Genomic DNA, 26,521 nt, shown 5'->3' with positions numbered 1-26,521 from the left:
GAAGTTGAAGAATCGATGCTGCAAAGACTGAAATTATCTGGACTAATTACAGCTTAAAAGTTCGCAGGTCAAATCAAACAAGAGTTTGAAGAAGAGTTATTGCTCCACTTTAACGTGAGGGAGGGATCTAGCTAGGGTTTCAAGAATTCTTAAAGGTGGGGGGATACATCTATGGAAGTTTCCTTGTCAACAATACGGGTCAACAATTGCAATAAAGAGACTGAATTTCCTGATTAATTAAAAAAGATTAAACAGGAAACAGACACTGCCAAAGGAAGAAAATCTACTTCTTCAACTTGTGTAATAATCGAAAAAGAATGATGTACATTTTAATTTAAGCTTCAATGAAAACTACTACGCTCTGCCATCACCACATCGCTCGTATAACAAAACTCATCACAATTTCTCTGCTATAGAATTTTTGGATGTTAAATAGCCTGGAGCTAACCACCAAACAAAGCAAAAACTATAAATCACTATAGAAAGTAATCTAACTATACCTCGTGCTGTTCCTCCTGCCCCACCACTTCTTTTTCACCCTATCAAGGGCACCTTCATCAGTTCCGAGCTTGTTCAAAATCAACTTTGTTTCCCGTAGTCTCGATCCATAATCCTTCTTCCAAGCTTCAAACATCTGCTTTAACCGTCTGAGCTCTCGGTCAGCATTCATACTTGCATCAACCTGACCAGATTTTACCTCTACCAAGAACTTGGCATCATCTCCAAATACTTGACTCCTCTGCTCAAATTCTTCAGCTAACCGGCTTATAACACTAAAGCCCGCACTAATTGGTCTCACACCATTATTTTCTTGACCCCTATGGTTACTTCCGGTATCCCAGCTAACGTCTCTCTCGTCACTTGCGTTGACTGATGCATCAGAATTTCTCCCAGAATCATCAACAGATAGGCTCTTCTTTGCAATGGAGAGACTGGATTGTAGGGATCTCATCTGTTTCTGCCACACTTCTTCCATGGACTTCATTTTTAACTCATATTCAGACCAGCGGCTCTCATATTGTTGGAGCCGTTGGTGAAGGATGTCATTCTCCTCCTCTTTCTCTCTAAGAGCAGCCTCAGCTTTGAGAACTCGTCGCTGTAATTCAGCAAGATAAGATGCCTTCATGAGCACCTCATCTGACTCATTGCCCTGTTGAGAACTTCTTATTGTTAAATATCTCAACTGCAAGAATACAAGAGATTCCAATATGAACAGTGTCTTCTTAGGAAAGAAGGACCAAAGCATTACCCTAACGAATAATCACCAAAGATATTTACACTATTAAATACTCAGTCAGCCAATAAAGATCACAAGTTGGGTTTCACAATGGGGGAGGGCAACACAGTAGTGTCCTATAAAATTAAGTCCATATGATAGTGACAGGCTGCATATGATCCATCCTTGGAACTGGATCCTCACCATTATATACATGTAGATTTTACCAGGAATTCATAAAATTAAGCTCTTGGTGGGGGATAAAGCAGAGTCCTTAGGACAAGCAACCAGAAAGACTGGGATATATATCTACATCAATTTAATATAGTATACTCATAAATCACATGCATGGATAGATACAACAATAGGTGCACATACATGAGACGAGAAATTATCAATCCCAATCTCATTTGAAACCAGTGCATTGCTCTGTTGTGATATCCCTGATGTTTCTTTTTCAATAGTAAAAGGTTGCAGTTGAGATACATACAGATAGATATGGCATGTTCAATATAAATAGACAACAAAAAAATACAAAAACAAATCAGGATTCTATCAAATAGGGAACTAATGACAACAAAATTGGAAGCAAGATCAAGATCAAATTAGCAAACGAGTGATAGTTATAATGGGTGTACAGGAAAAAGAAGATGGAATACGTACCTTAGATGCCCCAGATTTCAATAATCCTACATCACCCGAAAATCTTCTCACCAACCATCCACGAATAACTGCAGCATAGCACAGACAATTTCATGAATAACAGACAGACCATCTTATTAATAAAAGCAAAGCAGCTTGGTTTAAACATTTCCAAACAGAAAATGTAAACAATCTCAAGTGTTGACAGGAACCAACTAGACCACAACCTCCAGGAACACAACCCAGTGATTGTTCCTTGCAAACTCTGATCTCAATCATTCAGATGAGCAAAGATATCCTACTTTACCGCAATAAACTCACAAGTCCAGGACAGAACTTATGAATACCTGATTGTATCAAGATTGATGCTTGATGCATGTTTTCGTATTTTTTCCTACAGATTGTGCTTTTGATGTGTCTTTGTATAACAACAGCAGCTCTATGTCTTTGTTGTAAGACTGCATATTCCTTTCTGAATTTCTCTCCACGAACAACTGTATGAAGGAATAAATAAGTCGTCATCACAAGCATTCTTACATATAATTTATGTTTCTTTTTACTAGTATGACAATGGTTTAAAGTAAACAAAGACAAAGGTTCAAACTAGAAAAGAGAGGGTAATACATGACTGAAGAGCACAAACTCCTCTTCTGAGCTCCCTGAGGTAACTGCGAGCTTGGTGCCCTCTGAAACAGCTTTGAACACGTAAAATACCATGTAGAGTGCGGTTTCTTGTATCCTCAAGCACACCAATCTGCATAAAATGTACGAGATGAACATAAAGGTTTAACAATCATGTTTGAAAGATAATAATCCATGGTATTTATCCCAGGAAAAAAAGGTTCTCAAAACCATCTAAAGAAGCCATGTATGATAAACATCTAATAGTCATTTGTATGTATGTTTGTTCACATGCATGTAGGTTTCCACGTGTTTTGTGTGCATGAGCAGATTCTCCATTTCACCTGTCCTGTACGGAAAAATAATTTTGTGTAGCCAACTTGATACATCTCTGGCATGATATTGAACTGATGAAGAATTGCAACTGAAACGCTGAGTGGATCTTGAGAAGCAACATTTTCCAGCAGAAGAAAACCATATCTGATGCAAAAATCATGTCAGGCAATAAGCAACCCAAAAGCCAAATAAGATACTGAACACTATGGAATCAGACAATTCTGGAAGTTGTCACATGAGTTGAAAGAGTAATTTTCCTTACCTTCTGGCAAACTTCTGGTGTAACATTCTGGTAGGAAATCCACACCTTGATATACGAACTACTTCTAGAACTCCGCAACATCTCAGTTGCTGCAATACAAGTCCTTGCTCATATGACCCAGGAGAAGGAGTGTTGTTAGGCTTTATACATCGTATGAAGTGTGGTGTTGTGTTCTCTAGACGTTGCATCAATTGGAACAGTTGGCCCTATACACCAAAATGCTAGGTTAATAGAATTATTGGGACAAGCAGAAGCTAGATTGTTGCCTAGCATTCACTCATCTGTGCTTAAACATATCAAATATAAAAGCCTAACCATTCAGATGTAAGGGGAAACATGCAAGAGAATAACGATAATCCCTTTTTTTACCATTAACAGCAACATACATCTGACTTACGAGGAAACTTTTCAAAGCACTACCATCGATAATACAAGTGTTGATTAAGAACAAACTCTTTCTCAACTGATCCAAATTAAAAAGAAACAAGTTTCCTAACTATCAGGATTGAACAGTTCATATTCTTGATCATCACAAATCAATATCTGATAAATAATGGCTTACAAAACCCTTTTTTTGATAGTGAACAAAACCTTGTATTGTTAGGCAATGAAAATAAAAGAAAAATAATTCATGGCCAACGTAAACCTTAGGGCATCCCAGTTTTAGGTTAGGGTACAGATAACAGAATCATAATATACCTTAAATTTTGTTGCAACACTTAGCTTTTGTGAATCTGCTCCACCTGCTTTATATAAATGACCAACAATAGGTTTCTCAGTTTGTATAAGCATATTGGAAGCAAATATCTGAGGGAGATGGCATGAACATGAAGAGAGAAGCTGGATAGAGTCCATGTGTAATAAGTCTCTATTCTTCTCCAGAAATCCAGTTGTATCATAAGTAACCTGAAATTCAACACAGTGACAGCATTAAATGAGGTAGCCTTTTCATAACCAAAGGGTCATGGCACCTACATTGTTAAATCACTTTAATCTTAAGGGAAACTAAAAGAATCAGAAGCACAGTCGTCCACAGCTGGCCGGGTAACACTGACAGTAAAAGGGATCTGAACAATGGCATTCTTTCAAACAGTGCCATATCAAATTTGTTGGTCAATTTTGACCAGGATAAGCACTTGAGTCACAGCAAAAGGAAAGCACAATGGATTATTTCTTGACTGAAAGGCCAATACCTCGCCAGCATAATGGCTAACACTGAAGGCCTTGCCTCGCTCTCCTCTGAAACAAGAATTAGAGTTCAAATGCTGTTTAAGCTTGTTGGCAAATGTCAAATCTGTGCCATTTGGAAAGGTGGACTCCTCATCCAGTAACGATAGTAACCCCAAAGGTTTCTGCATGAAAGATAAAAGGTTCAAGTTGTATAAATTCAAATTTCAAAAACAGAAGAAATTTGAGAGAAGTCAAGAAGTTGCTGCATAAAAGATAAAAAGTAAAGTTGTCTAAACTATGAAACTTGAGCATTAGAACTAAATGCAGAAAACAAATTTAAGTAACCATTTTTACAGTGCACGATCATCCACATTTATTAATTTTAATTTGTCAAACAAAAAGAAGAACTTCTCATTGTATCACGTTTTCTATACCTCTATTACACAAACTAGGAAAAAAATATATATATTTATATAAGAGAAATACACTCTTGATAAGAAGGGAGTCAGCTTATATAGCTTTTCTTGAGAGTTTCTTAGAACTCTAAAAATAACATGTTTCGTATTTCTTTTGCTGACCCCGTCAAGAAACTATCCCATTTGCACCTCAAGACCTCAGTTGACTTGTAAGAAGACAGGGTATGAAACTTGCATTCAACATTGATGGAATCCCTATCCTTCTCAAGATATGCAAAAATGCATTGGTTAACCATAGAAATAACCATCAGGTTTGAATATAGTCCACAAAAAATTATGCGGTGAGGAACAGAAACATCAATTTAATTATCATATCAAGGTATATTCAACAGGCTCGAAACAGTAATATTACAATAGAGGTACATGTTTCTATTTCCAACACGACAATTCAAAGAAACAAATAAAAAGCACAAATGAAACATTCTAGCGAGTTACACTGTACCTTTTCAAAAAGATTGAGACAGTCTTGGTTATCTTCAAACTCAACCTTAGCCCAGTCAATGCCATCTTGTATGTATTCCTGGAAGACAAGAACACCTTCTAAACACATGCACAGCAAATGTTGTAATACATCCTAATTTCTTAGGCTACAGAAGCTCAAAAACCTAGTACTGTGTCATATATAGATGTTGAAACCACTGCTAATCCATCATAATGATATAACAGAATTCTTACCTTTTTTCCCCCAAGGAGACAGAAGTTTTATTTTTTAACAAATAGGAGAATTCCAGAACTCACTTTTGGATATTGAGGATCCATGAGTGAAATTTTAAGACATCCCTCACCCATTATTGCCTTGAGTTCAACTATGAAACCAGGAGTCTTGTAAGATGTTTTAAGATACTTACCTCCTGCTCCAACTTGAATAAATGACGATTGAAGTGTTGCTGTAATCTCTCATTCGCATAATTTATGCAGAATTGCTCAAAACTATTTCTCTACAGATACAGTCAATAGCATAGAATGCAATATATCAAAATTCAACTCACAAAAAGAGAGAATATCACAGCAGGATGATGACTAAACTCACTTCAAACGATTCAAATCCATAAATGTCAAGAATGCTGATGGATCTGCCAGTTCTCCTTTTACCAACTGCAAGTGATTTGTTGACTTGTTCAACAAGCCAATCAAACAAGCAAGAATATATCGACTTCGCCAGAGCATCTCTTGTATCAATTGCCTGAAAAGTCGAAGAAAAAATTGTTCATATCTGAATGTCTTTATGCACTCCATGGAAAATTACTATTAATAGGAGCTCAAGTAAAGCCCTTTGCATTCATACACATCTATACGTTTTTAAAATTCAATTAACTTTCAAATAGATACCACCTCCAGACAGACTGCAGGGTGGTCCAATATTACAGTTTTAAAGGTGAAAGTTTGAAAAGGATGTTGGTGCTTGTTTAGATCCATCGCTTATGAGAGGCAAGCATATACTTGTTGCCTTGCTATATATGCAAGTGTAAGTCAAACACAACAGTGAATCTCCCCTTGAATATCTAACTATAGAAAAGGCTGATTTTTGACATTTTCTCACCTGTGATAAGGTTAGCTTTTGGACAATTGTATCATTTCCAACCCTCATCTTGCGAGTAGATAAAGCCAGCTTAAGCTCCCCAACATTACAACCAATCAATTTTGCAACAGTGGTTAGACCTGAACATTGTAAAAGCAAGCCTCAGTGCAACAATTTGACCACATGCTGATGACACCATTCCAAATAATTTCCAAGGAAAACGAAGAAAACGGAGTTTGATTTGCCTCTAGAAACAAGCACAATCACTCTAAGAAGTATCAATAAGATCAAATATATGATGCTGTTGGAACGAATACAGCATATAATAGAACACAACTGAAGTTGTATTTCATCCTCACAAAATAACTAAAACAGAAAAATGAAGCAAACAGAAATAGCATTATTGCAATTATTGCATGTTTCATTACTTGGGAGGTCAGCATTTTAATTAGCATTGCCAGCCTGTTTTAATTACTGTGCTAAAATCTAATCCTTCATGACTATATTTGTCAAACCATCCGTGACTAGCAACATAAGTTCAGCTGTCATTCATATTCAATGGTCCATGTCAATGCAGGGTGGCCAATCAATCAAAGCAACTCTTCTCTAGATTTACTTCTGAACATTATTACTTTTTCAAGAGAAAAAGTCAAGAAAATTATTACTTTTTCCTATAAGGGTTTTTTTTTTTTTTTGACAGTTCCATCTTTCCTAGCATCTTGATCTAGGCAAGAGGATAATCATAATCTTAGGTTTTCCCCTTTCTCCTAAAATCTTGTATGAATCTCCCCGCAGACAGTTCAATGAAGCCAATGAGCATGGCAATCAGTGGGATTAGGATAATAATAGTGAGAAACAATGGATATGATGAATTTAAATATGTTAATCATCCAATTTTTGAAAGCATCTTACCTTCATCTTCCATAGGTTCAACATGATTTTCATTATCAACAACGGAAAATGTGACATTTCCAAGCCACAGCACTGCAGCAAGCATTGCAAATACACTCTCTTGGTTTTCCTTGCTGACATGAACAATATCCAGAGCTTCCTGAAAAGTTGTAGCAGCTATAAGCAAGTTGGCATGCAAAACCTCTGGTCTCAACATAAAAGTGAAAAAAAAAAAATTGAAGATTGAAAGCAACTATGCAAGAAAATGGGAAGCCAAAAACAAACCGTAACAGCATGGAAGTGTTCAGCATCATCAACCCCAGTAATTGTGAAGCAATTGCTCTGCCTTAAATATTTATATTCACTAGCAATCTTCAAGTTTATTTTCTCTGTGCTCATGAAAGAAACAGCAGAAAGGGGGCAGGATCATTTGTTATTATTATATAGGAATCAGTATATTTGGATGCTTTTTTTAAAGAAAGGAACTCGGTGAGCTCTTAAATGATGCATCAAAATTTGAACACATTGAGAAAATATATGGCAGTACATACCTCTTAGTTTTGGTGAAGCCCCAGCACAAAGCTGATAAAATATATGATATGACCTCTCACCCTCCATGCATTGGACAACTCTGGACTGTTTATTTAATAGATTAAATTGGCAACTCAAAAAAAATGAAGCAGGCAATATGAAAGAGGAATAGAAAATTACCTTTTCTAGTAAAACTGTGCACCAAACAAGAACGAACATAGATTCACAACTCAGTCAGTAATGGAAATTTCAAAAAAGTGAACACGAAAATATATCCAACATCATTTAAGTGCATCAGTAATCTGAGCAATCTTACATGTTTGAATTTTGGCACCTGATATTTTTCCTGTTTCACTAAAGTGGATTTCAATCAGCTTTCCCTGCAACATGTTCAGAACAAGCATTGATAATTAAAATTAAATTCTGGATGACAATAATAACTGTCATGCCTCAATACCAGTAGGTTAACCTAAAGAGTAAAGAACACTGTGATGTTCAAACAAAGAACATGGAGCTTACAAAGCGACTTGAGTTGTCATTCCTCAATGTCTTCGCATTGCCAAAGGCTTCCAGAATAGGATTGGTTTTCAATATTTCATATTCTATCCCACTGCCACCACCAAGAGCAGCCAAATATTGCATTGCTATCTTTGCTGTCTCTGTTTTTCCTGCTCCACTTTCACCACTGAGGCAACAAACAAATGGAATCGAACTCAGATGTGTACAAGGAACATTATTAAAAACACTATAAACTTGTGCTAAAAATACTACAAACTTGTGCTTCTTTGGTATGTCACGTTATGTGCCATTTATTGGATGATATGCATCATGTGTACTGTATCATTTTCAGAAATTGATAAACTGGTTAAAAGAACACAAAAAGGAGGTACATGCTAGTATAAATCCAAAACCATCCAAAAACTTCTAGATCATCAAAATCCTAAACACACAAGACAAATGAAAGTGAGAAGTACGCAACTAAGCAGAGTTCCAAGGAAAGATAGAGTTTCTTCCTTGATTATACGCCATCTGATAGCGTGAGTCACTCAAATATAATAATCACAAGGACTTTGCATACCCAAAGAAGACAAGAGAAGCAATAAGTCCATAAGCAGACAATGAGGCTAGGTTAGCAGAATCTATAACCCATTTTTTCAGTGGATGGGCTATTTCTAACACGCTGGGATGCAAAGAAGTTATCATAGTTAAAGTTCATTATGTTCTCCAGTAGCTTCACCCTTTTTTCATGGCCTTTGTTATATACTGCAAATTATTTAGTCTTGTATGTTAACAGCGAACACTATATCATACAATAACAAAAGCAAAACTCTGGTCACCACAAGGATAACGAGATGGTATCTCTCTAGATGTTATTTACAGATGAACATCCACTAAACCTTCAACATGAACATTGACATAGGTGTGAAACACGCATGGTTTCAAATTGTCATATAAACTATCTACAAAATGCCACATTATGAGTTCCTACTCAAACTGCCTAAAAGCAAACAGCATGAGGAACAATTAATTGGTAAGCTATTAATTGAAGAAGCACCTTCAAAAAAACAAAAAACTTAATTACTCACACTTTACTAACCTTATAATGATAGATTGATTTACTTCATCTGGAGAGAGAGGAAAAAATAGAATAAGAACTCTACAAAATATGACAAATTTCAGAAACTCGCAAACCACCAGAAACTCAATCTTTCAGAATATATGAAAAATTAAACCACCTCGAATCATTTCCCGGATGGCCGTGTCTGTAATGGCATACACATGTGGGCTCTCCATGGATTTATTCTTATATGCTTCAATGTAATTATTTCCATATAAAGGAACTTCCTTAAAAGGATTGATGGCTACCAGAACTGGCCCTGCTTTTGTCTAAATTGCACTCGAAAGAATTAAGGGAAATCAGTGTTTCACTAACTGATTCAAAACCAAATAAAATACTAACAAAAACACTTACATAAATCATATCACGATTATATCTATACTGAAGATTGTACAACACTGATGGCTCATTTAGGTAACTAAGTTGCATGAGATCATCTACACCATCAAGGATATCAGGATTTGCTGGCACAAGACTTTCAGTTTTCACCTTTAAAACCTATGATTTGAAACGCAAGTCAAATTAAAACATCCCTAACTATTTATACCACAAGAACATCTTAAAAATATTTCTGAAAATTCCACTTACTTTTCCATCAGGGAGAGAAATAGTAGACTCGGTCCCTGAAGTTGATAAAATCTTCCCCAGCTCCCAATTCCCATTAGGAAGTTGAAACCAAGATTGAAGTTTCTGAAATGGTAAACTTTAACATAGGTAACAAGATCAATGAATTGAATGCTAATCAATCAGCTTAAATCCGAATAGCTTCATCATAATTCAGTATCAACCTCCACAGCCTCTAGATAAATATGCATCCAAAACTGCAAGAATTTAGACATAATCAGACCAAAAACTAATCCCATTCATACAAGGGTACCTTGTTTGTAGCATAGGAGCTGGTATCAGACCACCTGCGTTCCCTGCGAGATGTTGATATCGAAGGCAAAGGCATAACCACAGTGTCCAAATCTTCATCACCCACAGAAGGCCTTTGTTCAATCAAGATGGCAATCCGACTATAAGGTGAATCCTCACTGACATCAGTGCCAACACTATCCTCCGCTCCCTCAACAAGGCCATTCCCTATATCATTTTTTTCTGGAAAACTCAAACAGACTTCATTGCTATTTAATGAATTCACATCCACAGATTTTTCCAATCGTTCAGATGTTGGCGAACCCATGAACCTAAAATCAACCGGCAAAGATTTGATCGACTCTAGAGAAGGCAAGACCTGGGATTTCGGTAACATTTTCTCTGATCCTGACGATTGAAATCCAACAGATGCCATAAGATAAAGGATCAATTAAAAGGCTAACTTTTTAGCTTTTTCACCCTAAAAAAACGTCTTATCACAAGGCCACACTATAAAACTTATTTGGATACTGCTTGATGGAGGGGACCATAGTTTTAGAAACCAGCCCTAGTGCTCCCTCGATACTTAGCCACCACCATTCAAAAGCTCAACACCTTAAAAAATCTATCCAAGTCCTTCAAGTAACCCAAAAAAGAAAAATCAACACAACCCTTCACTAGCAGATACTTCTCACGGATCCTAAATGAAAAAAAAAAAGAGGTTCAATTCTTCAAACTCCTCTCCGTTCTTCAAACTTGAATTACTAGAAAACCGCTCTAGTTTCTGCAAACATTAAGCAAGGTAACTTTTATACCTTCCTTGACCACAAATTTCACTTACAAGGTTAAAAAAGACAACAATGCTTGGAAGACTTGACTTGTATATGCTTCTAAGCAAGGTACCAAAATTTGTAATTAAAAAAATAATGAAAAAAATCAAAACTTGAACATTGAAGTTTGAAGTTTCAATTTTTCTCCATTAGAGACCAAAAAAAACTTAATAAGTAAATCAAAGAACCGAACTTTTCTCCAATTTCCCTCATTTTCTTCCCACTTAAAAGCAAATAAAATTTGCTGAATCAAACCGATCTAACATCCAAACTCACATTTTCAACCCATTAACATTCACAGTAAGAACCAGAAATCTCAACTCCAAACTTAACAATTTGAAAATAAAAAACAGAAAGAAGCATCTCTTCGCATACCTTGAAATGGTCTAAACTGGGTCTCGTGAGGAAACAAAAACCCTTTTCAGTAAAGCAAAGTAAGTCAAAGCTGGCAGATCGATCTCAAGAACAAGAAAAAAAAAAAGTGAAGTAAAACAGTGAAAAATGAAGCTCTCTTTTTCTATATATAAAGAAAAGGCCAAAAACTTAACAGCTCAATAGCAGAAACAGCTACTGTAGGTGTAGAGAGATGCGAGAAAGTGAGAGAAATTTAGTAGCAAAATAGAATATTGAAATGGGAGGATGAGGCGGAGGCAGGCAGGCTTGTGGACAAGAAGCAGCTTTTTCTCTGCTGCACAAATAAAATAAAAATAAAGAAAGGAAACAAAGAAAGCTTCTCTTTAAAAAACAAATACACAAATTGAAGTATTTTACTTGATTTTTTATTTTGCTTTCGTACCAAACGAATGTAATGGCATGATTAGGAATACAGTAAAGAATGTTTTATAATAAAATAATATTCTTATAATAACAAATTAAAACAATTCAAAAACATCTAAAATAATTCAAAACTAAAAAAAAAAATCATTTTTTTTTAACTCAATATCAAACAAGATTTTTAACTACTCTCGTGGGTTTTTTTTCCATTACCGTTTTACCCTACACTTTTTCATTTATTATTAATTAGCATTTTCTCTCTTTTTTATTTTTTTTTTAAAGATCAGTGAAGCATATCACAATCATTTTTATTTGTATTCCTTTGGTTTAAAGTTCAAGAGTTTTTTAAAATTAGTTTGTGTATCAAAACTAAATTTTCTTATGATATTTAAAAATAAATTATTTATATTAATATTAAAGAATTTTTAACTCCAGGCTCTTATATGATCAAATCAAGGGTTTCAAATTTGATTAATATATCTTTCTCGTAGTTTTTACTCGAAAATATTGCACGAAAGATGTGAAAAATAAATTAATGCTCACAGAAAGATTACATAAAAGAGTAGTGAAAAGGATTATTTTCTTTTTTTCTTAAAAAATAGAATACATTGAAATGATATAGGGCATATAAAGAAATTGGTCATTGCCCCTACCAACCACATTTGTTTCATGGGTATATGCACTTGATCGAGCTATTAATTCGAGTAGAGGTCTTGTTAAATTGGATGCAAGTTTGGGAATGCTATAAATTATTTTTTTGTAAATTTCTCGTAGAAATTGCTATCATTTTTTTTATTTTTAAGCACCGTGGTTCTATGTGTTTAATTATTTAAGGTGTTTATGTTTCTATTTATCTTTTATTTTTATGTTTCAAAGTCATCAAAATCTCAAGGGTGTGTTGCGAGCACCTCAGTTTTTATTTTTTATTTACTTTAAATTATTTTTTTTGTATTTTTCAATCATTTTAATATGTTAATATCAAAAATAAATTTTTAAAAATTAAAAAATATTATTTTAATATATTTTTAAATTTAAAACACTTTGAAAAACAACTGCTGTTCAAAGTCAAACGAGCTCTAATTTGACCACTCAAGCACATTGAACAAAAACTAGATGATCATCAACTAAAACAAAAATAAAAAAAATATTTTATTTTATTATAAGAAAAAAACTAATCAACCTAGCAATGTTATTGTGCATTAAGGCATGAATTACTATTTATTACAATAAAATGATTATTATTTTACCATTTGATTATTTTATTTGTTGCTTTTGCTTTGGGGTAGGGTGATATTTTCATTATAATATAAATGTTTTTTAAGGATTTATGTAGGGTGTTTTTGGTAATTATGTTTTTTAATATACAGTAAAATTACTAATATAACCATTTAATAAAATAATCAAATTTCATCTACACAAGGGTGTTATTGTATTTTTTATATATTTGATTGAACAATATAATTACTATGTCACTCTTACCATTTGAATATTTTAGTTTTGACTTTAGGAATTTGGTTGTAATTCTATCATAGTTTGTTTGTTGTTATTATTTAATTTTAAGGAGATGTTTTGGTTTTATAAATATATATATATAAAAAAAATTTAATGGTGCGTGCCTCACACACTTTAACACGTTAGCCGCTGCACTTCCTTTTTACAACACATGTGGCTGGCTCTGGTTGTTATGACTATGATCATGCTGTATTATTTGATTCGTCTTGATATTCTCTTTTTTTCTAGGGTGGTGTGTGTATGGTTGTTCAATGTGATTTAGCCTGAAATTGCTTTTCTTTTCCTTTTTTTCCTTAGATTGTGAACTTTTTAATATTTAATCATGTATGAGATGTTTATTCGGGTTTTTTTTTTTTTTTACAAATGTATTTAATTTAGGATGTTTATTCGGGTTTTTTTTTTTTACAAATGTATTTAATTTCTCCTCTTATGATTTTTTTACTCTTTCAAATTTAATCCTTATTCTTTTAATTGATTTTTTTATTTGGGATTATTTTTTATTTTTTCATCAAATTACATCCTCATTGGGTTTTTTCTATCAAATTTTATTTTCATTTTTTGTTATTGCTTTTACAAGGTTTTTTATTAATATTTTTCTACCGATTTTATCTTTTGAAATTAAATTCGTTAAGAAATATGCTTCTTGATTAGATTCGGATAAAAAATTTCGTAAGATACAGCTTTTAAAGATTAGACTAGATTTAAAAAGTTTGTCTTGTTTTTTCTTCTTTTCTAAATTGATATTGAATTATTTTTTATCTTCTTTTTTAACTTTATTTATTTATTTTTTCAGTTTAAGTTTTTTTTAACTTTTATTTTCTTAATTTTTATCAGATTAATTCTATTGAATTAACCTCAATATTTTTTCTATATTCCATCAATGTTATTTTTTAATTCATAAATAATCTATCATGTTATAATAATTAAAAATCATTAAAAAATAATTTAAAATAAAATAATTATTTAATCATAATAGCCAAATAAACCCCAAGTATACCGGATAGAAATACGGAAACCATATGAAATATGTTTATTCATTATCTTTAATTTTTTTATATCGCAAATCCAATAAATAAATTTCCATTAAATGCTGTTTACCTTGGAATATCGATTAGATTTAGCATCTTCTATGATCACATCGCTAGAGGGAATCATTTTGTCCATAATTACCCACAATTTCTGGAATCATAAAACTAACACGCAGAGATGATAGCTACACAAGAAAAGAATAAGAGCACAGTAGATGGCCCCGTAAAAAAAATAAAAATAAAAATAAAATAGGATGATGACACAAAAGAGGATATAAGGGTGGTTATGTCATTTGACATGGAGGAAAAAAAGAGTACACAAGTCAGCAAAATTGGAGGGAGTCAAAAACGCTGCCGTTGGATTGAAATCGAACGGTTAGAGGCGGCAAAATGTGAAATTGAGAGAAGGAGCTTATGACACGTGGACTCCTTTTTTTCAAAAACAGCCGGCAAATGTTGACTTCGTCAGGTCGTATGCACTGATACTGGATTCTTTTGATTGATTTTTTTAGCATGTATTTTAAAAATATTTTGAAAAATTTTAATTTTTTATTTATTTTAAATTATTTTAATATATTGATATTAAAATTGATTTTTTAAAAAATAAAAAATAATTTTAATATATTTTTAAATAATTTTTTTTTAAAACAGAACTATACCTATACTTCCATATCAACTTTAAAATCTGTCACCAATAGGCACATCTCAACCCTTTGTTTTTTCTTTTACAGTTTTTTGTTTTTTAAAAATGAAAAAAAATGCACATTGTTGGTTTTATTATCATGTTATAATGCTTTTTTTTAGGGGCATGTTTAAGAGTATTGTAGTAATTATTTTTAAAATATTTTTTATTTAAGATATATTAAAATAATATTTTTTTATTTTAAAAAAATTAATATATTAAAATAATCTGAAAACATCAAAATAAAATTTATTTCTTATTTGCAAGAATTTCATTTATTTAAATTCTCTAAAGGTTAGTGCATCTACACTTAAAATGTATAAAAAGCTTATTGAATTTAAAACAAAAACCAGTAATAAAATAAAAAATATATGTTTTCTGTTAAAATTTTCTCCTTTTTTTTACTCTCCTTTTTTAAATCATAAGGCTTAAGTTAATAGCCATTTGAACAATGACACAAAACCTCTATTTAATAAAAAGCTATACAAATAAGTAAGACATATTTATTAATATGAAAATTATCTACACTTAAAAAAAAATCTCCAAATACAAAATGAAATTTTTTCCAAAGCCCTACTTGTCATATATACATAAAAAATAATAAAAAAAATATTTTTAAAATATTTTAGATTGTCTAAAATATAGTTTTGTCCAAAGCTTTTATTCAACTTGAATGGACTCTATTTCTCGTCCCCTTATAAGCGTCATTATATATAGAGAGAGAGAGACAGATATAATTGATTTTTTAGTCAAACTAGCAATATTGCCACCAAAACACAATGTGGGGGGGGGGGGGAAAACTTAAACATAAAATTCTTATTTATTTAAATGTATTTAAATGAGATTCATCATAAACAATTAAATTTTCCAATTGCATACTATGCATACACGATAAAAATTGAGTTAAAAATTTAAAATAATATGCTTCTAAAAAAAAATCATAAGAGCAACTCTTATCTTATAAATTAAAACCAACCCATCACTATAAATGAAATGAAGTACAAATAAATAAATTAAGAATATAATTAACAAAAATACTTTATTGAAATATTCATCACTATTATTTTTTAATTTAATGAAAGAATATTCTGTTGGTGGTTAGACACTAAATTCATTAACTTGATTTACTATCATTGTTTTATAATAAAATTATAGGAGCGCTTGTTGTAAAGATTAGAGTAAGAAAAAGAAAAAAATGGTGAAGGAGGATATAGCAGTTATTGACTATATCATAAATGAAATATTATTAATAGTATTATTAATAGTATTATAAATATAATTTATTAACGAGTTAAATTCATCAGTAATTTTGTTTATATAATTTATTGACGAGTTAAATTCATCAGTAATTTTGTTTATATAAATAAAATATCATTATTTTTTTTGATTTTTTTCTTAATTTCTTATTTTTTTTCCAATGTAATTTCATATAATGAGAGACTATTTTGTTAATAAAATTCATTGTAATTTATTGATAAATTTTTTTATTAATACTTTATTTATATTTATTAATTTTCTCCTGTAGGTGTTTGAAATTTGAAAAACAAAAGATTTGCACATATTGAAGACACGAAAGCCTCATTCGTAACAATTTTGAAGGGTTTGCACGTGCAAGTGCGCATTTGCACGTGCGTGCTGAGGTTTTTTTGGATGTATTAAAGTCATGAATAACTTTAAAATGATAAATAGAATACAATTAAATATTTAAAATCCCTAAAATATAAAATACAATGGGATTTATGGCCACTGCGAGGAGTTTGCTACAAGACAATGGAAGAAGAAAGTTCTTATAGTAATGGCCACGTACGTATATGCATGAAACTGACCAAAACTTGTAGAACGAAAAGGAACCATTTTTTTTCTTTTTTGGTGAATCATTCGTAGAGGAACTGTCTTCTTCCTTTGTCCATTAGCAAACTCCGAGCTTCTACGTTCAAACGCAGGGGACCCTCCATGGGAGAACACTAATCTAGGGTTTTCTATCATTTGGTGTAGGTAGCCTAGAAAGGGACCTAATATGAAAAGAAGGAACCTCGGTCAGTGATCATTCAGCTCGAGGAAGAACTGAAGGGACAGAAGGCCAATATTCAAGTGGATGACACTGTTCAAAGAGCAATATTGTTTTTTACATTTTATTTTGATTATCAAACTTTATTTTAATGCAATTTCACCCTTATATGTTATATTAATATCATTCTAGATGATTGAATTATTTTTTTATTAATATAGATATCAAGCTAGCTTGTGTACATCTCGATTGATTTAATATATCTTAAAATTAATAATTATATAAATTTTTAATAACTGTAATTCAAATTAATAATATTTAGAAAGTAAATTTATGTCTTCAGAGTCATTATAATTACTGCTTTTATTTACATTCAATAGCGTGGTCAAGAGTTTTGGGAATTTTTAAAACTGAATTAAAGAAAAAAAAATTAGAAGAGTTTGCCGCACTTGGAATGATTGAATAGGTTTTATTTGTATGATTAATTTAAGCAACGAAAAGGGTCTCAAAAGTGTGACAGACCACCGATTTATGAGCAACCTCATTGTGATTCTGTACTTGTTGACATGGCCGTCCTAAGCCAAGTTTTTAGTCAATCCAGAAATAGATTATCATTTCTTTAGCATTGAGATTTGGAAGTAATGAGACAAATCATTCATAGCATGAGGATGAACAGTGGGGGCAATCAACATCATTATTGAGGCATGTTTTTATGAGCATAATCTCCAGAAAACATTCAGAAGTTCAAATTGTTTGCTTAATCAATCATTAATGACATCCAAGCTGCTGTTGAGAACTAGTAATTTAAGGAATACATATCGACATTAGTGGTGTCCATATCTAGATAATTAGCATCAAAAGATGGGATTTTTCTAGCATCAATAACAACTTGTTCCACATGTATAGTGAGACATTAAATATCAATCAGACCATTTCCAAATGATTATGATGACAAAAAGGATTGAGTTTGACTGCTGCTATCTGGGTTGTAATTGAAGCATCATAGCTCGATGTTAACAATTCCACTATCCAGTTTTGAAGACTAATCGGGCCACCATCACATCACAGGCAAACTTGTACCCAAGAGCAATGCAAGAGCTAGGAAGAGCAATACCAAGAACCGAAGAGGATGAATGCCTCCATGAGGTTTCTGGTCCCTAAAAATACTAGAAATTTATATGAGAATTAATTTTAAATTTTGTAAAATTAATTAAAATATACATAAATTAATCCGAATATCTACATTAATAATTAATAATTAATAATTAAAGAAGAAGGAGAAAGAATCGAAAAGGCTGGTGCAGCCATCATGCCCCATGTGTTTGTAGCTCCCATAGCAGTAAAGTGGATATTAAAAAAGAAGATGAGTAAGGTAGACCAAACCAACTTCAATTATTAAAAGGTCTTAACTCGATAGAGAGGATCAGAGGAAGTGCCCTTTTAGCATTCGATAAAGACTAGCAAGCAAAATAAAATAAAATAAAATTGAGCAGTCTCTTTTGTTTCCAAAAGCTTTCCAGCAAGGAAGCCACAAGGAACAATAATGGGTCATGGGCTTTCTATCTTATAGCTATTGTGGAGACTGGGGAAAGCTAAATCTCAGGTCCACTGTCTCTGACCTTAAAACGTTACGTTCTGATTAAAGGTTTCTTACACCAGTTGGCCCACTGGCACATTGCTTCTTTCACCTCTGATGTTGCTAACTTACTATTTCTCTAAAAAAAAGCTAATATTGCAACTCTGATATGAGCTTTGAAAATCTGAATAACTATCCCGCTAAAGGAGATTGCAGATAAACTTGAATGGAAAAGAGCTTAATTTCTCCAAGTTATTTCCTTTCAATTCAGGCTACCTTCGCCCCTTTTGATCGGAACAGCTGGTGGAAGAAGCTGGGGAGGCAAGACGGCTAACCGGTGGAACATGTATAGTTGTATACACAGCACTTACGCTCTGAAGGATTAATAGTATGATTTCATGTCATACAAGGGGAGCTTAGGAATGGGTGGCATGAAATTGGACAAACAAAAAATCTATCATGTCCCTGCTCGCTCTTATCCATGTGGGCTTGGATAGTTTGATGTAATTATAACATGGGTATTGTCTGATATTTGTGGAGATTAGCAGGGTGGAAGTAGCATGGAAACAAAGCTCCAAGCAGAAACAGATGAAATCCAATTAGGCGCTGCTTTTATCAATAATGTTATAACTTTTCCTTCTTTCTACTTTTTTGGCTGGAGAATTATTGGCCTGTATTCAAGAACATGGATATGACTCCATTATTTCAAGATTTGTATTCTAGAATTGATAGATTTAATATAGTTTTTATGGGCAGATGATCAATAAAACTTTTTTGTGGAAAGAACTAATGACCCTTTTCAGCCAATGTCATGAATCAAAACAAATGTCACATGCAGATGATATTGCATCACTATTCTTTTGTTTTATAAAACAAGGACTTGGTTTTGAAATAGTTTTTTCTTGTTATAAAAATATCATTAAGGTGGTGTATATGTTTTATAGATTTTAAATTAAGTGATAATTAAGACTTAGAGTAGTAGATGGCTAAGTACATCTATAATAGAAGGAAGTGCAAAAGTTAGGTTATGTATAAAGTACCTTTACATGACTTGGTTCTGTTCTTTTATTAAAAAAAACAAATTCAATCAGAATTAATACTCATAAAATATATTGAAAAATAAGCAAGTGAGTAATACTTTTTTATATATATATAATTGGTAGTTTGATACATCCACGAAGCCTATACAAGACTTGACTTGATATTTATGGTATGAATGTTAAAAGAAGATTTCAAATTAATTTAGGAGTAGACAATGAAAAGCTGTTAAAAAAATTATTATGTGAATCAAGAATTACAAAATGACTTATTAACATACTGATGATCTTAATGTAATTAGTTTTTGCTGATTGTGCAAACACAAGAAAGTTCTACTTTATAAAACATTTTTCTTTCAAACTTGTATTTTGCTGATTGTGCAAACACAATAAAGTTCTACTTTATAAAACATTTTTCTTCTTGTTGGAAAAGCTGTATTTTGGAGAAATACCAAGCAAACTACTGTTTTTTTTATCTACTATGCAAGCAGAATTCATTGCATACTATGAATCAACCATACAAATAATTTGGTTAAGAAATTATATTTCTAGTCTTAAAGTTGTTGATTCCATATCAAAACCACTAAAAATATATTGTGATAATTTGATTGAAGTTTTTTTTTTAGAATAAGATAAGTGGAAGCTGAAATAAATGTATTGATATGAAGTAATTTATTATGAAAAATAAAGTGAAGGAACATGAAATGCTCATTAAGAATATTAGCATTGAGCTAATGAATAAGGATTCCATGACTAAAGCATTGCTAGCATATAGAGAAATATTCTTATGTTCACCCGTATATCATATGTCATGTAGATTTTAAGCTAAGTGACAAATATTCTATGATGAATGGAGGAGAAAAGTTAGGATATAAACGAATTTTAGTCCAGCCAAAAAATGGTAATAAAAAATCTGGTGTTTTCCATTTACACACACTAGCTAATTTAAAGTTTAGCATGGATTAGCAAGACTTTTTATTCCTGGGAGCGCAAACATTTTCAGACAATTACTTTAATATTTAATCAATCATGATATAAGATAGATATCTTATTAATTTTCTGCTCGACATATTGAAATTTTCTTGCACATCTTGGAGGGCTTAACTTGAACAATAAAGAGGTACTGGGCGCCTGCTAATGACCACAACCTGAGGCATGTGGGCAAAGCAAGGCATGTTTTTATACATAAGAAGCTATCAGTTTCTGAAATTTTTCTGATATTTTCCCGTGATCATCTGCATCTGGAAACGCCAGCTACATCATCAATAGGTGCGTGCAAAATCCAGAAAGTGTCGCATTGCTAGTTCACATGTGATCAAGCCTTGTCCACATCCCAAAGAAACCTTCACGTGAAGACAAAGCAAACCGACCTTATTATGAAGCCTTTCACCCCTTTTAGACAGGACAGAACCATATGTTATCAACAATCTATTTATGACAAACATTGGTATTCTATTTCTCACTATTCTTACTTGCAATCTTGCGATAAATTAAGTGAATGGTAGCTAGCATCATGCTAAGATTCCCCCTAAGAAATGCCTGAATATTAGATGGACAATGCAGGACTCAGAAGTTTTGTACACGTATTCCTTGACTGGTTAAAACGAAGAAATTGAAGCTGATGGTAGTAGAAACCATAGAAAGTAAAGCCAAGAACTCGCTGATCTCTCTTTATTACAGTGATTAAATTGTAGTTTAGAATTGGCTGTCAGCAGCATCACTTAGAAAGTACATGACATGGACTTGGAAATCATATATTAGTTAATAGAAAGAGAAGCAAACAAGCTCTTCTGTCACTGGTTCTCCAAAAATGGGGTATCTTGGCTTTTCTTGTTGTGTCAACTAGCCTTCTCTGTCTGGATTTTACTGTGGCATCTACTGCCAAAAACAGCCACAAATAATTGAGAAGCATAATTGATTTCCGTCACAGTATTCCTCACTACTTCATGGATAGAGTTCAATTTTGTCTTACCCAAATTTTCTTTTTGGTTTTGGTTCCTTGTGTGGCTAGAGGACCAAATGCACTAGGTCTTAGCCACGATTTCTACAATAAGACTTGTCCCAATGTAGAGAAAATCATCCACAATGTGGTTTCTCAAAAGCTTTTGGAAGCTCCTGTCACCGCTGCTGGTGCTCTTCGCATCTTCTTCCATGACTGCTTTGTTGAGGTACGATGACTGCAATTACAATGAACATAAACACCATCACGGCCATTTCACTGAAAGTTCTCTCCTTTTCTCCATCTTTTGAAGGGATGTGATGCGTCAGTCTTAATAGCATCAAGGGAGAGCAACAAGGCAGAGAGGGATGCAGAAATAAATCTTTCTTAGCCAGGAGATAGTTATGATGTCTTCTTCCGAGCCAAGAGAGCTCTAGAGTTGCAATGCACTGGCTTTGTCTCTTGTGCTGATGTTATGGCCATTGCCACTAGAGACCTAGTTAACTTGGTCTTGTGTCAAACTTGCTTTGAAACATTTTTAATTCAACACTTGTTAGATCACAAGTATTGAAATCTGAAAGAAGAGTAATAGTTTACAACTTACAATGCATGTTCTTTTCAGGTGGGAGGGCCATGGTGGGAAGTGAAGAAGGGGAGAAGAGATGGGCTAATCTCCAAGGCCTCAAGGGTGGACGGCAACCTTCCTCAGGTGAACCAAACAATCCCTCAACTAATCTCACTTTTCAAATCCAAAGGTCTATCCACCATGGACATGGTGGCTTTAACAGGCGGACACACCATAGGTTTCTCACATTGCAAGGAATTCATGCCGAGAATCTATGGCTACAACAGCACATTTGACATAGACCCGACAATGAACCAGGAATATGCACGAACCCTTCGGATTCCTTGTCCTAAGAAGCGTCTTGATCCAACTGTGGTTGCCCTTAATGATGTAACTACACCATTTATTTTTGACAATGCTTATTACCACAACCTTAAAAAGGGTCTTGGGTTGCTAGCAAGTGACCAGATGTTGGTTTTGGACCCCTTAACTCGAGGTTATGTGGAAATGATGACTGCTAATCAAAAACTTTTTTTCAATTACTTTGTTGAGTCCATGATAAAGCTAGGCCAAGTTGGAGTCAAGACGGGGAGTGATGGTGAGATTAGAAGACGTTGTGACTCCTTCAATAATTAATTAAAAGACGCTCTGCTGTTCTTTATTTTGTGATATCCTTTTTGTATCTTGAGAGTTGTTTAATGCAAATTCCAATTCCCATTACATTAGACAATGCTTCATCGGACAAACTTTGTTTGAATGCTTTAACCATGCATCTTTTACAAGACAAATGTGTTACAAACAAATTACTTGAGTCTTTCATGTGTTGTCTGCGAATAGATTTAATAATATATTAAGTGATTGAGAATATAATAATAATTGTTTTTTAAAATATATTTAAATAATATTTTTTATTTTTTTAAGATCAGTATATCAAAATAATATAAAAATTTTAAAAAATTAATATTAAGCAAATATAAAATAAAATATTTTTATTTTTTTAAAAAAAAACAAAAACAAACCGTCTCTCCATCTAACCAAGATAAATTGACGGCACAAACTCGTCATATTCGGCGTTCATTTGGCCAGCCTCCATCTTTTTATTTGGAGGGGTGGCGGAATGGCGGTAATGTTAAATAGGTTGTTAAAGAAATAAGCGGTCAGGCCTCAATAAGCCCGTCTAGCTCAGTTGGTAGAGCGCAAGGCTCTTAACTTTGTGTTAGTGGGTTCGAGCCCCACGGTGGGCGTTTGTATTGCTTTTTTTCCAATCTAATGTGGCATTTTACTTTTATACAAATTACATATTGCTATAGACTGTTATATTTATCAAGACTTTCTTTATCAAAATCTCTCGTTATATTCGAATCTAACATTATAACACGAGTAATAGAATTGGTTTATCACATGAACCACCTTTTGATGGTTGGTAATCGGGAAAATAGAGGCAACTTTTGAGTTCTTACTAGTAAACCAGTTCATCACTGTCCAACTTTCTGCTATTATATAAACATCTGATTTGAAGAGTAACATTATCTTCTAACACTTCAAGTCTCCATGGCCAAGGCCTAGTTTCGTGTTCTTCTGGCCTTAAATCTCCTATTTTTCGATTCAGTTCATGGTCTAAGATATTGCTTTTACACTGAAACCTGCCCAAATGTTGAGCAGGTGATCTTCAATGCTGTTGCTGACAAGTTTTCAAAAATCCTGCGTTGAAGAGTAACATCTGTTGCTGACAAGTTTTCAAAAATCCTGTGTCTGCTGCTGGCGCTCTACGAATCTTCTCTCTTGACTGCTTTGTTGAGGTCAGACCCCTTTAATTTCCTGCTCTTATACCTTGACTGCTTTGTCAGACCCCTTTAATTTCCTGCTCTTATATTCATGGAATTTAGTCTATTCAGCTTCTTTCCAACTTTTTAGTTCAATCTTCCATAAATTTCAAGACTGCGACTACCACAATATGTTCGGGTTTTTCATAGAGGGTTGTGATGCATCAATGCTCATAGCATCAAGCAACATTGTAAAACTAGAAAGGGATGCAGAAATAAATCTGTCATTGTCTGGAAATGGTTTTGATCTCTTCTTTAGAGCCACGACAGCTGTTGAATCACCTTGTCCAAGAGTGGTTTCTTGCGCAGATGTCGTGGCAATTGTCCCAAGAGATACAGGTTCAATGATAAAGAGCTAAGACAATTACCACCTCCACAGATTCTTTCATTCTCTGTTAGTCTACAATCCTCACTTGAAATGCATACACCATCAACTAGGAGGCCCAAGGTTTAAAGTGCAAATGGGAAGGAGACCTTGTCTCTGAGGCTTCAAGAGGGGCCACAAACATTCTTCAGGCAAATGCCACACTCTCTGAAGTAATCTAACCCTTCAAATCCAAAGGATTATCTAGCTTCGACATGGTGACTTATCAGGAGCTCACTCCATCAGTGCCTCTCAATGCAAGGAGTTCATGTACAGAATCCAATCGCTACAAGTAATTTGACACGGACACAACCATGGACCAAAACCGTGTTAAAAATCTATGCACAAAATGATCCAACAGCATTGACCTTAGACAATGCCTATTACCAGAATCTTCAGAAAGGCTTTGGACCCAAGAACTCAGGTTTATGTGAATTTAATGGACAAAGATCGGGATGTGTTTTACAGTCACGTCATCACAGCCATGATCAAGTTGGGAACGAGGGAGAGATCACGCAAGGTTGTGGATCATTTAATAGATAAGATTAATTATTCCATTTCCAACTAGCATACCATGTATAGGTTGCTTCTTTAACATTGTAATCGAATCCCATAACATAAAATACAGTAAATGGAGATTTTCAAATGTGCACATGAATAAAAATACATCATTAAATAAGGCATATGCAAAATTACAGACTTACAGTCTTGGTGAGGATCAAAAAGATGTTCAACGAAGAAAAACCATTCCACTCCAACGAATTTAGCAAATTTAAATGGTTCCACTTCAAGAAATCAGCGTCATCTTTACTGCCAAATGTAGTATTGGCAAATGTAAGCTCACTGGGTTTGATCAGTTTCAGCTTCAACTAAATTCCAAATTTCTTCAATAAAGCATCACTGGAACTCTTCTGAATCTTTCTCCATGAAACAAGATGAGGGTAACAAATGAGTTCAACTCTGTGTGTAGACTCCATAACATCTTCACTTTACAAATGGAACTCCAGAAGGAGTTTTTGAAGCATATTCCACATACTCCGACCCAAAAAACTGCCTCAAGAAAAACTCTTCATATGGTATCCGTTGAGAAAAGAAGCGCCAGACAACAATAGCAAACCCAATTATCGATATAGGATTACATAACATTATCTGAGTTCCAACTGACCAGATTAAGAAACCAGTGTATGATGGATGACGAACAAACCTATACACTCCATGAGTTATCAAATTATGTTGCTCCTCATGATGAACCTTAATCAGATGTGTGAACGCTTGTCCAGCTGTTACAATCGCCAGCTTCCGAGTAATCTCCCCAATTATAACCATTACAAGACCTAAATTGCTTATCCACCAATATTCCTTCAACCCAGGAAATAAAGCAATCTCAACAACATACTCAAGCAACGCAAACATCATTGCAAACACATAAGCTTTGCTGATCAAGAGTGAACTAAGATTAACACTTGATCTCCCATGAATAGCAGCAACTAAAACATATTCTGAACTATGAAAGAAGAGCACAGCCAAAAACATCTGGGATAACTGTCTGCAAGCCGTATATCCAAAAATTTCTGTCATTTTTGTCAAATCAAAGTGAGCCAATTTCAGTCCCTTGTGACATTCAAACTTGTCTTCACACTAATGTGCTAAACCCAATGACTGTAAATATAACTTCAAACCTGTAAAAGAAGGACAGCAGCTATACATCATTAATCCTGAAACTTCATTCTTCATATCACCCAAAATTTGCTTCAAAAATGACATCTTTCTCTGAAAAAAAAATAAAGGGCTTCTGAATTTGTGTCTAAACGATCAAAGATTTCACGGTCCTTACCAAAATAGCAAGATCAAGGTCTCAGAAACACAACAGATTACACATTAAGGTGCGTAGTTAATAACAATACTTACATTACAATGATGGAAAAGTTGATTCCTTTTACTATATCACAAAATAATTGATAAAAAAAAGAGAAGAGAAACCCCAGCAGTAAAAACAGCTTGAAATCACACTTGCTAAAAGGGTTATGAAGAAAAATATTTGAATCTTAGTTAGTCTTAATAAGCAAAAAGTAACATCTAAGTTAGAATTTTTAAGGGGTTAGGGAAAGATTTTTTACCTCTCGAAATTGATATTGAGTTCTGTTGATCAGATTTCGAGGGAGAGATGGGAGAGAGACATTAATGTGTGGAAGAACTGTTTAAATTGTGATTCAACACTTTGGAAAAAGCAAAACCACTTTAAGGAG

General features: G+C 33.4%; 2 protein-coding genes, 1 non-coding gene and 2 pseudogenes across 7 annotated transcripts; 3 read left to right on the top strand and 2 right to left on the bottom strand.

The window, feature by feature from the left end:
* Positions 1-266: 266 nt before the first annotated feature.
* LOC105116590 (myosin-1-like) lies at positions 267-15,691 on the bottom strand. Of its 4 annotated transcripts, XM_011014009.1 has the most exons (25): positions 15,677-15,691; positions 11,343-11,545; positions 10,160-10,921; positions 9,871-9,972; positions 9,637-9,780; positions 9,401-9,551; positions 9,262-9,289; positions 8,184-8,349; positions 7,981-8,044; positions 7,845-7,858; positions 7,685-7,769; positions 7,419-7,522; positions 7,155-7,293; positions 6,264-6,382; positions 5,754-5,906; positions 5,572-5,661; positions 5,166-5,243; positions 4,271-4,429; positions 3,777-3,983; positions 3,078-3,283; positions 2,824-2,959; positions 2,483-2,612; positions 2,206-2,352; positions 1,880-1,947; positions 267-1,183 (listed from the first exon to the last, which is right to left on the bottom strand). In XM_011014009.1, exons 3-25 carry the CDS (start codon positions 10,571-10,573, stop codon positions 491-493), a joined length of 3,597 nt encoding a protein of 1,198 aa, XP_011012311.1. In that variant the 5' UTR covers positions 10,574-10,921; positions 11,343-11,545; positions 15,677-15,691; the 3' UTR covers positions 267-490. The 4 variants fall into 4 exon arrangements, with proteins under 4 accessions (XP_011012311.1, XP_011012310.1, XP_011012312.1 ...); XM_011014008.1 differs by lacking the exon at positions 15,677-15,691 and having other exon boundaries at positions 11,343-11,548; XM_011014010.1 differs by lacking the exon at positions 15,677-15,691 and having other exon boundaries at positions 267-1,150; positions 11,343-11,548.
* Positions 15,692-20,961: 5,270 nt separating this feature from the next.
* On the top strand, positions 20,962-22,870 carry LOC105116589 (peroxidase 41-like; annotated as a pseudogene).
* Positions 22,871-23,259: 389 nt separating this feature from the next.
* Positions 23,260-23,332, top strand: TRNAK-CUU (transfer RNA lysine (anticodon CUU)). Its single transcript has one exon. It is a non-coding gene; the product is annotated as a tRNA-Lys (tRNA).
* A 157-nt stretch (positions 23,333-23,489) lies between these two features.
* Positions 23,490-24,818, top strand: LOC105116591 (peroxidase 55-like; annotated as a pseudogene).
* LOC105116588 (protein-S-isoprenylcysteine O-methyltransferase B-like) lies at positions 24,797-26,521 on the bottom strand. Of its 2 annotated transcripts, XM_011014006.1 has the most exons (3): positions 26,393-26,521; positions 25,955-26,045; positions 24,797-25,846 (listed from the first exon to the last, which is right to left on the bottom strand). In XM_011014006.1, exons 2-3 carry the CDS (start codon positions 26,037-26,039, stop codon positions 25,260-25,262), a joined length of 672 nt encoding a protein of 223 aa, XP_011012308.1. In that variant the 5' UTR covers positions 26,040-26,045; positions 26,393-26,521; the 3' UTR covers positions 24,797-25,259. The 2 variants fall into 2 exon arrangements, with proteins under 2 accessions (XP_011012308.1, XP_011012309.1); XM_011014007.1 differs by lacking the exon at positions 25,955-26,045 and having other exon boundaries at positions 24,797-25,954.

The sequence above is a fragment of the Populus euphratica genome, unplaced genomic scaffold, assembly GCF_000495115.2.
Source record: "Populus euphratica unplaced genomic scaffold, PopEup_1.0 scaffold991.1, whole genome shotgun sequence".
In the NCBI taxonomy this organism is placed as follows: Eukaryota; Viridiplantae; Streptophyta; class Magnoliopsida; order Malpighiales; family Salicaceae; genus Populus; species Populus euphratica.
This window is presented reverse-complemented; position numbering and strand designations above follow the sequence as displayed.